Source organism: Stegodyphus dumicola, chromosome 5 (assembly GCF_044657685.1).
Source record: "Stegodyphus dumicola isolate Sdum_Otavi_A_Nest chromosome 5, ASM4465768v1".
Lineage (NCBI taxonomy): Eukaryota > Metazoa > Arthropoda > Arachnida > Araneae > Eresidae > Stegodyphus > Stegodyphus dumicola.
In genome coordinates, this window is record NC_140772.1 from 107,896,697 (window position 1) to 107,909,023 (window position 12,327).

A 12,327-nucleotide genomic window follows, 5' to 3' on the forward strand; every position below is an offset into this window, starting at 1 on the left:
TTTCAAAAGGTTCTTAAAGAATTCCTCATTATCATTTTATTTTGGCTAAAAGAATTCTTTGTTATTACCTTCTTCAAAATTTTATGTATACGACAAGAAATCGTCAGAAAAGTTTTTTTTCTTTTTATCCCGATTGCCTATTTTGTATTGTTAATTTAATTCAATTAATTCACTGATTACAAAATCCTTTATGGCAAATTATATGTTTAGATATATTATTCCTATAAACATATTTAAGAAAAAACAAATAAAACAATATCAATTATAAAAATTTTAACTGTGTTCTTACCTGTGTTGCTGATAGGTGTAAAACCAGAAGAAACGTTAAAATTTCCAACTGAGACATTTCCAAGTGAAAATCCACTAGAACTGCTCCAAGGAAAAAAAAAAAAAAAAGAAAAAGAAGTTGGGGAGAAATCCACTTTTTCACCGAAACATCCTCAGACGATGCACGGAAAAAGACGGATCGAAAATCCTCATGGAATATTTTCACAGCGAGCACACAATAATCGAAGATTCGAATAAAAATTTTCGAACCAGCACAGCAAGAAGAATCCAAAAATGTAGTAATAAATCCACAGTACTCTAGAAAAGCAAAATCATACACACAAAATATATTGCGAATCACAGCAGATTTCCTCCATTGAGTATGCACGGCTAAAGAGAGATACCGATAGAACACACCAATAGGCGGCGTAGAACAGTTTTTGTACTTCGCCGAATTGACTAGTATCCAAACGCTCCCGTATTACTTCGTCTGCTTGCAGACGATTACTAAGTTGAAGCCGACGCTTGCGGTCATAGACTAGTCGAACACATAATGAGCTGGAGAGTGCCGACACCCTGCGATTGGTCGAGAGCTCAGCGTCTCTGATTGGCCCTCACTTCTCTTCGACAGCGCGGCTTTTAGCGTTCACTTCCGTTCACAACATCGGTAGTAGAGCGCCGTGCAACAATAGCTCTCATCTTTCTGAATTATGGGGAGGAGGGGAGGGAGGCTTTCTGCCTCCTAGTCCCTCTTTTTTTATTTCTCGGTCAGTTTACATCCGAAAGATTTTTCCGGAGCTTTTCTATATGGGAGCGATTAAGATTAGTGTGTTTTTTTGGAACATTTTCTTCTCTCTGCCTATTTATATTATGCTATTCTATATTATCCTTGTGGTGATTGGTTAAGGGGAGGGGGGTAGGGTCGTGCACGTCTTCGGCGACGGAAATCCTGTAAAAAGGTTAGAGCCCTTAAACGTCTTGAGAGAATATCACTCAGGAAGATATAGAATAGATTATCGAAGAAAAGAAAATAGGTTTTTGATTAGGGGGGTGGGGGAGAAACACCCCATATTTTCTTTAGCAGTTTTTGTATTGCAGTGTTGTTTATAAAATCCCTTTCATCTCAAACACAAACACTAAACTTAATTAAAGAAGTTTATAAATTTAAGAAATTAATTAAAAGAGTGGTGAGTTAAAAAGATAAATAATAAAGTAATTTCAAACTATTAGAATACGTTAATTATAGGTTTATAAAATAGCTTATAAGTAATTATAACAATAATAAGGTAGGTTAAAAGTGTGAAAAGTAAGGTAAGTTTAAAATATAAAATTCATGTAAATTTAGGCTAATTTCAAAGTTAATTAATAGTTTAAAAAATTATATATGTATACACATACATAAAATTCTTAATTTAAATAACTTTAATTTACATAAACTTATAACTTATTCTTATAAAGGAATTCATAATAATAGCTCTAAATTATGAATTCAGAGGTATTTACTATAAGTTTTCTAATAAAATTAATTTGAATGACAACACACTGGCACGTGGAAGATAAACATATTTTGTTTCGGGCAATAAGAACCCATTTCTTTCAACTTACCCTGTTTGTTGAGCGAAATGGAAAAACAAATACGTTCGTTACGTTTTGAAATATAGGCAACATTTTGTATTTAAATCGCTGAGTTTATATATATATATATATAAACCATTAAGTTCGTGCAAAGTATGAGCTAAATAAATAAGGAAAACAACTTTGAAAATTTTAAATTCTGCCTCGAGTTGTCCATGTTCGGGCGGAGGACTACATGTGTCCAAAATATGCTGGCTTTAGGTGTTGCCGTTTTTCCAGAATGCGAATAACATACAATACAAATTCTTCATTATTTAATACTAGAGAGGAGGTTCGTTTAATCCGCAACCCGGTTATTGCGCTCCTGTTCATCGGAGTTTAGTCTCTTTATTATTCTCTTTAGGCATTTTTATCTGCTTTATATTAATCGTAATTTTGAGCCTCAGTAAATATATCCGACACTTTCTTTCGAAACCACTGCGAATTAAAAATCACCAGCAGGCGCCTTTCGCGAATGCAAAAAACGACAGCCGAATACGCGACTTTCTCAATTGCGATCGATAATAAAAGACTCTGCAAAAAAAAAAATAAATTACATGCTCATGTCTCAGTTTCGCAATTAACTCCATTGCTTCTCGATACATTTCCAAAACGGTCCGTTCATTGGATAGCCCAGTCAGTTTTAGAGGCCAGAGTTTCGGATAGGGGGCAGCAGCAGCAGGACTCGTACCTGCCCGTGGCTACTTCCATATATGGACTAGCGTACTATGATCATGTGACCATCGGAGGATGGTTGTGTGAATGAAAAGGAGGACGGGCAGGAGATGCAGTGATTCTGCCTTCCCTCAAGCATTTTTTTTTTTTTTTTTCTCTCTCCTCTTCCTTTAATGTGGGCAGTAAAATGTAATAAAAAGTAAGCACCATAGATTTTTTTTCTTTGGAAATAAAAACTATCAAGTTCTGAGTCAAAAATTTCCCTCTCATTTTAATTTCTTCTTCCTGTTGATATTTTAAAAAATTGAAAAAATTTCGATAAAAATACATAATAAAAAATAAAACTTAATAATTTTTTTACCAAATTTTAAATAATTCAAATAAAAAATTAAAAACAGAAAATCAGATTTTTCCTTCCCCTAACTTTTAATTTTACACACCAACATGAAATTTAAAATTAGGCCAAAAAAAGTCTATTCATTTACAAAAAAATTTTTTTTTTTTTTTTCAGAAGGAAATTTCAAATTGGGAAAAAAAATTATGGAATTTTATACAAAATAAAGGAATTTTGAGAAATATCAAATAAAAATGTCTCTTCTTTGGAAGAAAAAGTTTTCACTCCTAAACCCGTATTACAATCAACTAAATTAAAATTAACTTTGATCTGTATCTTAAAACTCAAAAACGTTTATTAACAAAAACGTCTCAAAAATTTAAACATTTAAAAAACTAAATCAAAGAATTTAAAGCCTAAATTAAACTTAAATTATTTAAAACAATTTGAAACTTAAAAAACTAAACGATTTAAAAGTTTAAAACTGTAACGTTATTAAATTTAAAAACTATGAAATTGTAATTTAAGTTGTATATTTGATGAGTTATATAGATGAATTATATATTTGGCATATGTTCTGAATATGAATATACTGAGTTAAATACTTGGAATAATGTATTTCAGTTATATAGTTGAGTTACATACATGAATTTTATATATGAGTTATGGATTGAGTTATAAATCTGATGCATCTACAGTACAATTTGTCTTATTGACTCCATGAAATTAATATTTGTATTATGTATATGTAAATATAAATTTGTATTATGTATACAATTTATATCTTTGATGATTTTACATTTAAGTTACATATTTGATATTGCAGAATTATTAGGTTATATCGATTCAGGAACGTGAAAAATGTGCAACTCCTTTTCGCGGTACGTATTCCGGACCTCCAGAATACGTGTCGAGTGTGCTCCCAATTACACACGAAGGAATGCGGAAAAGAGGGAAAAAATATCTTATAATATGAACTTGAACTATTGTATTTTCTCGCTTGTTTCTCCTCCCTAGCTTTTTAGCATCAGGTTCTGAAAATGCATCCAGAGAACGAAAGCTCCATTAAATTTTAAAATAGATTTTTTCATGCAGTGATTGTTTTCGTCTCTTTAACAAAGATAGACGCACGCAAATTACCGATGAAGGTCACGATGAACATTTTCAACTGTTAAACGGTATGTCAGTGTAATACGAAAGCCGACCGATCACGGCGAAGCAAACACGATCTGACATTCAGTCTGCGATTCGGCCGATTCAGCTGCCCATTCACCTTCTGTAATTATTTATGGAAGATTGGAGGCCTAAGGAGTAGCAGAGACAACAATTAGAGCGCGCGACATTCAAGTCACAGGGAAGCAGAAAGGAAGCTATCTTAATAGATACTGTACTATTGCCTATATATTTTTACTGAAATGTTAGATTTCTTTTAAAGAAATCATATTGTAATAGTTTCCTGTAGTTTATATATAACTGCTTTTTATTTGTTATGTTCTTACTTTAATGAGGTTTTTCAGAAATTAAATTATTAGTATAATTTTCTCTTTTTGATTTTCGAACGATAAAATTAGTGAAAAAATTACGCAAGGAAGTGGGATTGGATAAGTTTCATATTTGAAAGAAATTATGTTATTAACATGTACTTCAATAATAATATTGGATGAATTATATACTTGGTACAAATTGAATTGCATACAGTGTGCTCTCGATTAGCCAGAGAGCAGATCACGGATAACTAAAAATCAGGGATAATCCAAACTATCAATTTTCACGTACATTGTACGTAATTATTTTTTTTATCTGTAGTTTTACTTTATATTTGGGAATGTTGAAATAGTTATTGAATTTACTGCGTATTTTTCTAAGTGCTATATTTTAGCATTGCATTTAAATCCCTTTCAGTTGACGAAGTCCAACAGAGTTTCAGCAGAAGTCATTGCTGTCTCGGGACAAATGTAACTGTCATAATAAACTTGCGCTTGTTTGTCTTCTTCGCTTCTACAGAGAACGTATACATAATTTTAGAACGATTTCGGGGTCGTCGTCGTTATTGTTGTTGCTGTTAAGCCGTTATCACATTAGCTGTTTGTTGCCGGGACAAAACGTTTGTAGCAACAGTTCTGAGAAACGGCCTTTGGCGAAATAGGGTTACCATCTTCACTTGGCAAATAGGCTGAAAGCCAAACAAGAATCAGTTATCGCTCAGATTGGCGAAAGTGAGGTTTCCTTTCAAGTGACATCCGCTTCTTCGTGTTGTTTTGTATCGCTCACACGCTTTTCGTTTTAAACTTTATTGTTAGTAATGGAAGATAATAGAAAGGTGATTGCTATCAAGTTAATCACTTTGATCTCCACTCTGGCACTTCATGTATCAGATAAACACACTTCTGGTTATAGCAATCAATTACATCAGTAATAGCCAAATTCTGTATACACTAAGAATAGTTTAAAAACATGTGCTGGATAAGTCTATTTATCACACATTGCTTATGTGTATTTTCTGTTGTCTGCATTTCAATGAAAATTTGATGGCTCACTGGAAAATTTGTGACCTGGTGAAAGCATTTTCTGACTAACGTTATGGCTCATAATTACTGTTCTGTCCATTCAAATGACAAAAATCTATATGGCTGATATTTACCTCCTCACAGCCAGCAGATACTATTCAGCAAAATGAAGATCAAATAAAGCATATGAATACATGAGCAATCAAACATGTGCGAGTTGTTTACTGGCCCATAGAACACTCGGTAATATACCTAAAACACATTAATTATACCAACTCTAGAAATTAGGTGTTCACATCATGAGTTTGTTTTATGGTTTGGTTTATTGAGATTACAGCAAAGCACACTAGGGCTATCTGCCTAAGGGAAGGGATGCCTTCGGGGAGGACTTTCTAAGGGAAACTGGCTCGTATACACGTTACACATGAGGAAAACCACGAAAACGTCCATGCAGCCAGCCCGTTCGCGGGATTCGAACCTCGGACCGAATTACCAGTGTTCAGCGACTTTACCGCTCGGCAGCTGGTGGGCTCAGTTGGTTTTATGTGATTACCGCAAAGCCTCGAGGGATAACAACAGGAGGGATCCCTTTGTAGAAGATTTTTTAAAACTGGCTCGTATACCAGTTACAAATGGGGCAAACCAAGGAAACGTCATGTAGCCAGCCCGTTCGCGGCATTCTAACCTGAGACAGAACTACCAGTGTTCAACGACGCTTCGGCCACTAGTAGGCCCGTGCACTTAATTGGAAAGTGCAATTCATTATGTAAACAGACATGAAGGTGATAATCAGTTGTGCGCTGTTTTAAGTAATCAAATGTTATAAATGCACAGCTGTTACATTTCTTATTATTTATTAGTCATGTTTTTATTACGTAGATCATACGTATGATATAATTATGAATTAACCCAATAACAAAATGTGTACACTCTTTAGTACTCAAATAATCATCAATTATTTTTCAACTGATTATTACATACCCATAATAATTTGCAAAGAACTGATAACTATAGTTGCTGCCAATTACATAATCGTTATCTGAATTAAAAGTAACTTCAAATAAACTTCTTGGCAATGTTCATTTTTGTATTCATACATACATATATATATACACATCTAATAAGTCATATATTTATATACAGATAGAGAGATGCGATGTTTTAGAAGTTGTTAATATATATTTATTAGTATTAATGTAATGAATAAGATTTATATTAATAAATGTATATACAAATGTTTTTCATCATGCATAATAATAAATCCATAAATTTTCAATGTTTCAATATGTAGCATTTACAATAAAAGTATAGTTTCTAATGTATTTATAATCCAAAAAGTATTTCATTAATAACATGAAAATAATAGACAAATTTAATGAGTATTCTCATTATTACATAAGCTATGCTTTTCTTTTTTATGCATCTTTTATGCTGTTTAAAATGTGTCACTGATTATGCAGTTAACAATTTAAAAGATAAGTAATTAGGAGAAAAGCCGCGCATATACAAACGGATTTTAAAAAATTATTCAACTTAAATTTAAGAAATAAAATTCTATTATATAACAGTGTTATAATACACGATCAGCACGAAATACGACAAATTTGTTTGGCGAACTTTTGGCTACGAATAATTACTAACAAACAAACGAAGCTACTCCGAAGGTCAGTCGGCTGCTGCTGATCTAAAAGAGAAAGAATAGATTAATTTGTAGGGAGACTGAGAGTTTTTCTGCTATGCACTATCTGCATCGCTATTGGTCCGTCTTGGTTCGCATGACAAGAAGTCAAATGCGCCTGTCGTTGGCATGAGGCTTGGACACCATATAGGTGTCAGCCTGACTTTAACTCAGTTCTGGTCCCAATTTTGTGTGAGAACTACCCGGGGGGGGGGGACAAGTCCGGAGAAATTCTACTCTTTTTTTCCTTGCTACGAATCTCTCAAGAGGATTTTCGGCTGCCCCCCTGTCTTCTTTGGGATTCGAACTCGGGTCCTTCGGTACTCCAATCAGAGTGGCTAATCACATTATCTTTGCTGGGCGGCATTTTGGGGCTGTTTAATTATTGTTTAAAATGTAAAAAGTACTTTTTTAAATGTTCGATCTGGTAGCCTTTTTTCCCAGACTACAAGTCTGAATCCTGATTTCCATAATAGAAGGGCTTTACATAAGATTTCCAGGGCTACTGATATCTATTCCTCTTCTACCACTTTCTGCTCCATCAGTTGTCGTGGGTTTTCGCTTAAAAAGAGCTCTTTTCGAGTGACCAAAGGCACAATAGTCCATAGGTAAAATGTCAGGGGATTTCGCAGGAATTCTCTGAAAGACCATATTTCTCATTTCAAATAAAAAGCTGTTGAAAGAAATTTTTATTTCAAAACATAATCTTTTTTTTTTTAATCATTCTAGAAATGTGAAATCCCCCCTCTCTCACTGCATTTTCAGTATCATTCTGTGCCTCTTACATTCTTGTGACATTTGACACGATATCTGCATTACAACAGCATCGAAATATCGTCTCAGAGGAATCGCCATACAACCATTTCTCAATCTTTTCTCGATGGACATTTTCGTAGAATTTTCTGTTTTTCATTTTTTGGTATACACTTCATTTATTGCCTCGAATTCTTAACACTCAGATAAATTTCTGATTTCTCTGTTAGGAAGAATATTTCCCCATGCTCGGACTTGCGCTTGTTTGCTTTTTGCAGAGTCTCGCGCATAGCGTTGAGTGTGCTAACCTGGGCACTCACGGATAATCGAAAATTTGAATTATTTGCTTGATGAGTTATGCACTTGATTTGATAAGTTAAAGGTCCATTTGATATTACATATTCATTTAAATTTCGTGTTTATGTTACAAATCCATCATTTAAATTTCGTGTTCATGTCATATTCATTTGTACATGAATTTGATAAGTTCCATGTTCGAGATATGCACTTCATACAAATTGAGTTATGTGCCTTATACTAGGAGTCGACAAGTTTTGGCTGTTTCCGAAATCTGTCCTATATACCTCTGTGTTCTAGCTTTAATAAATAAAGAGTCACCTTATCTGAAGAACACTGCTCAAGTCAAGTTGAGGCAGACGGAGAGGTTTAAAGGGAAGCAATAAAATAGACCGCCCCTCCGAGAAAGGGAATAAAAAAAGGATGTCAAGCAGAGGCAGATGGCTCAGTACCTGCCTTCCCCCTTCGAATCGTGTTCCCTAGGAGTTTCCGAGGTACAGATGGTGGGACGGACACGCACTATAGCTAGGTCCCACAGTAGCAAGGTGGAAGGATGTTGGAATCTTGTATAGCACGCTCCCCCCTCGTCGATAAGTCCTCTTTTGGAGATGCAAGGAGCAGAGTCCGTGGCGCCGGAATGAGAGTCGAGATTGAACGAAGAAGCACGCATCGAAAATTTCTAAGAGTTTTTATAAGTTATTCGCTCTTTGATATAAAAAGTCGTGACAGGAAGCTCTAAAGACGCACTGAAAACTTGACTCAAAAGCTGGCAGGCTGGCTCGCCTATCTCTCAGCCACTCGTCGCACGTAATTTTGTCGCAGGAGGACCCAGCTATTTCAGGATCCTTGAAGTAGCTGTGCTTCTGAAACTAAATCATCTTTAATGTATTCCCTTCAAACGATTCCTTATTGAACAAAATCATCCTGTTTTTAAAATTTGTTAAACAATGAATCTGCTTGTTGCATTAGGAAAATACGTTTATCAGTCAGCTTCAGGGTCCTTGAAGTAGCTGGGCTTCTGAAACTAAATTATCTTTAATGTAATTCCCTTCAAATGATTCCTTATTGAACAAAAACATCCTGTTTTTAAAATTTGTTAAACAATGAATGTGCTTATTGCATTAGGGAAATACGTTTGCCAAATAAATAAATAAATAACTTAAAAATATGAATATAAGAGTAGCATATTTACTCCTACAAAATTCCATTATTTTGTTTATAAGCCCACAGACAGTAACTTTATATTATGAGTATAACGTGTAAAGGTTTAATTAAGACATGATAATTATTTGCATGATCTTTACTATACTAGCCAGTTATTGATAATTTCAGCCTTTACTATAGCTTCTCCTTTCCGTTTCCTCACCAGAAATGTAAATGAGTTAGAGAGTTTTTAAACTAAGATTTTGATATTGTAAGAGAAAGAGTCTCTGTGCCCCTCGAGGCCACATTACTTAGTTTGTGCCAGCTCTGATAAGTTTGTAATTTATTCGGGTTCGCGTTATTTTCAGCCAATATTTAAATTTGATACGCCGGTTAAAGTGTTTGAGCCAGCTTAGATTTAGAATTCATTGTGTAGTCTTAGACTACTATTCTACGTTTTAAATTTGAATTTGTCTATCTCCAGAAAATTCCGTTTTTCAAGCTGAGCTGTCAGCAATTCAATCTGCAGTAAATAAAGCTATATCAAATAATTTCAGGACAATAGCTATCTATTCAGACAGTCAATCTGCATTATATGCCCTGAAGGACAGAAGCAATAAGAACCAACTGGTTCAGGATATTCAAAATACTAAGTGTCCACCCAAAAATCCAGTTTATCCTCAATTGGGTGAAAGCCCACAACGGAAACGACGGCAACGAGGCAGCTGACCTCCTTGCAAAGGATGCAACGACTAACATCAACAGTGAGGTAATTCATGTCCCGTGGCCCAAGTCCCATTTAAAATTTACACTGAATGCAATTGTCGACTCAAAGTGGCAAGAAGAGTGGGATTCTGCATTACAAGGCAGAAGAGTTCACAATTTTTCCTCAAAAACTGACAAAGAGGCTCTACACTATGACCATGTTCTGAATCAGTATATCACAGGGCACGGTCCTTTCCCCACCTACTTCCATGACAGAGGCATGTGCCCCACGGATCTCTGCATATGTGGCGAAAGGGGTGACCCTGATCATTACATTTTTGACTGTAATCTAACAGACGGCAAACATCTGATCAAGCCTAACAACAATCTAATACCATTTAAGAAATATGCAATAAAGAACAGACACCTTAGGGCCAAAATCAGAGACGTTCTTATACATATTCAAAGACTCGGACTGGTTATTTGTCATATCTAATGCTTATTCATCTCCATATGTTACTATACCATATTTGTCTTTTTATTTTTTTTATTTTATTTATATATATTTTTATTTTTTATTTTTCATTATTTATTTTTTTATTTTTTATTTTTTATTTATTTATTTCATTTTAATGTTCCAACAGTTTCATTTATCTACGCAATGCTGATGGACGGGAGCTTCAAAGACTTGCTTATTACACCTTCCGCCTTAGAAAAGACATTTTTTCTTACATTTCTGCTTTTGGAAGCATCAGTTGTTGAACTTTTTAAGGACAGTCTTTTCTCAATATGATTGTGTACACTATTAATACCAGAACTCATTTATCTCAGAAAGTCCTCTCATGTGGTTGATGGTAAAAAAAAGAGGGGCGGGAGAACCTCGGACCACCCCCCGGGGTGTTCTCCCTCAAAATTGGGGTGGAAAGTTTAACAGTTAGCTAGGTTCAGCAATACCTCAATTACCTGTGGTAATACGGAGGTGCTGGCCTAGCTTCTACCTGTACCTGTACCTGTTTCTTTAGTTACATCGACACAAGTGATGGTTGATAATGTTAGCCGACAACAGCATGTAGAGACATTAGGTTAATTGGAAAAGCCGGAGAGATGAAAAATTAGCAACGCCTTCGCCGGGAATCGAACCACGGACCACCTCTGGAATACCGGCCCAGCGTGCAGAACCACTACACCACGAAGGCACGCTAGAAAGGCGGGAGAAATACCTTATAAGCGTTTATATTCAAAGTTCTGTTGGTTAAAAAGGTTGTCTGAAACCTTTTTATTAAAACAGGCCTCTGTTGAATTATTTATTGAAATTTTTAAAATTTGTTGAAATTTGTGTTGAATTAGAAACATTTTTATTAAAACAGAACTAAGGTTGTTGTAAAATTTTTCAAGTCTCTATAGTTTCTTCAGACACAGCGATAAATCGCTTTACGTCTGCTAATAGTTTAGAAATATTAGTTCATGCTCCTGAAACAAGCCAACTCTATAACTGTTTGATCGGACTTTATAATAAAAACTAAAACCTCTGTAATTTTTGTTCTGTCTGTGAAAACTGAACTAATCAAATCATATCTTACTATTAAACTAAGTTAAAATGTGTGTAATTTTACTCTGATTACAATCATTTTAATAAGACACTTTCAGTTCGATTGTCATTTCTAAAACTGAAATCTGACAAATTTTTTAACTTAATTGTAACTAAAGTCTCCAGGGCTAAACTAGAAATTCCCGAAATGTTCCGAGACGCCGGCCGCTATAGATCAGCTTTATAACTAATGATGCCAGCGCCTTTATGCAAATCGGCACCTATTCACACAGGAACTGCCCGTAATCTTGATAAAGGCTGCATTCTACATGATTTTTTTAATGCAAATGAATTTTAATGCTATGAAAAGATTCTGTCCACACCTTTCGAAATACTTTCTTTATTTTAGTGTGAACATTAACTCGATTTTGCGATTATTCTTATGCATGAATCAACTAAATTTTTTTAAACTCACTAATGTTAGTTCAGTAGTCAAACAACAAAAATCAGCGCTACACTTTCAAAATTTTCACAGGACTAGTTTCGATGGTTTTACCGAACCACCATCCTCAGCTGCAAAACCGCAAAAAAATTAGCGCTGATTTTTGTTGTTTGACTTCTGAATTAGTATTTGTTCGGCGTGTTATTGTATCTTGATCACTAATGTTGTTGCGATCTTTATTTGAACGTGAACATTAAGTCTATTTGATGACTGCTCTTATACGCATGAGACAATATGCAAAAGCTCTATCCAGATCTTTAACACTTAAATAAGAAATGGGTTCTTTATTTTAGCGTGAATATTGGCCCTGTCAGTTGTTTGCTG

At 34.7% G+C, this 12,327-nt stretch overlaps 2 protein-coding genes across 4 annotated transcripts in view; one reads left to right on the forward strand and one right to left on the reverse strand.

Annotated features, from left to right (window-relative positions):
* LOC118187396 (uncharacterized) overlaps nucleotides 1-781 on the reverse strand; it is a 39,311-nt gene extending 38,530 nt beyond the window's left edge. Inside the window, exon 1 of the mRNA XM_035357606.2 lies at nucleotides 290-781. Within this exon, the coding sequence (XP_035213497.1) occupies nucleotides 290-346 (57 nt within the window). The 5' untranslated portion in view covers nucleotides 347-781. The remainder of the gene's footprint in view (nucleotides 1-289) is intronic.
* The window catches only part of LOC146997197 (uncharacterized), a 919,946-nt gene that overhangs the window by 494,408 nt on the left and 413,211 nt on the right, over nucleotides 1-12,327 (forward strand). The gene's annotated exons all lie outside the window — the stretch shown is intronic.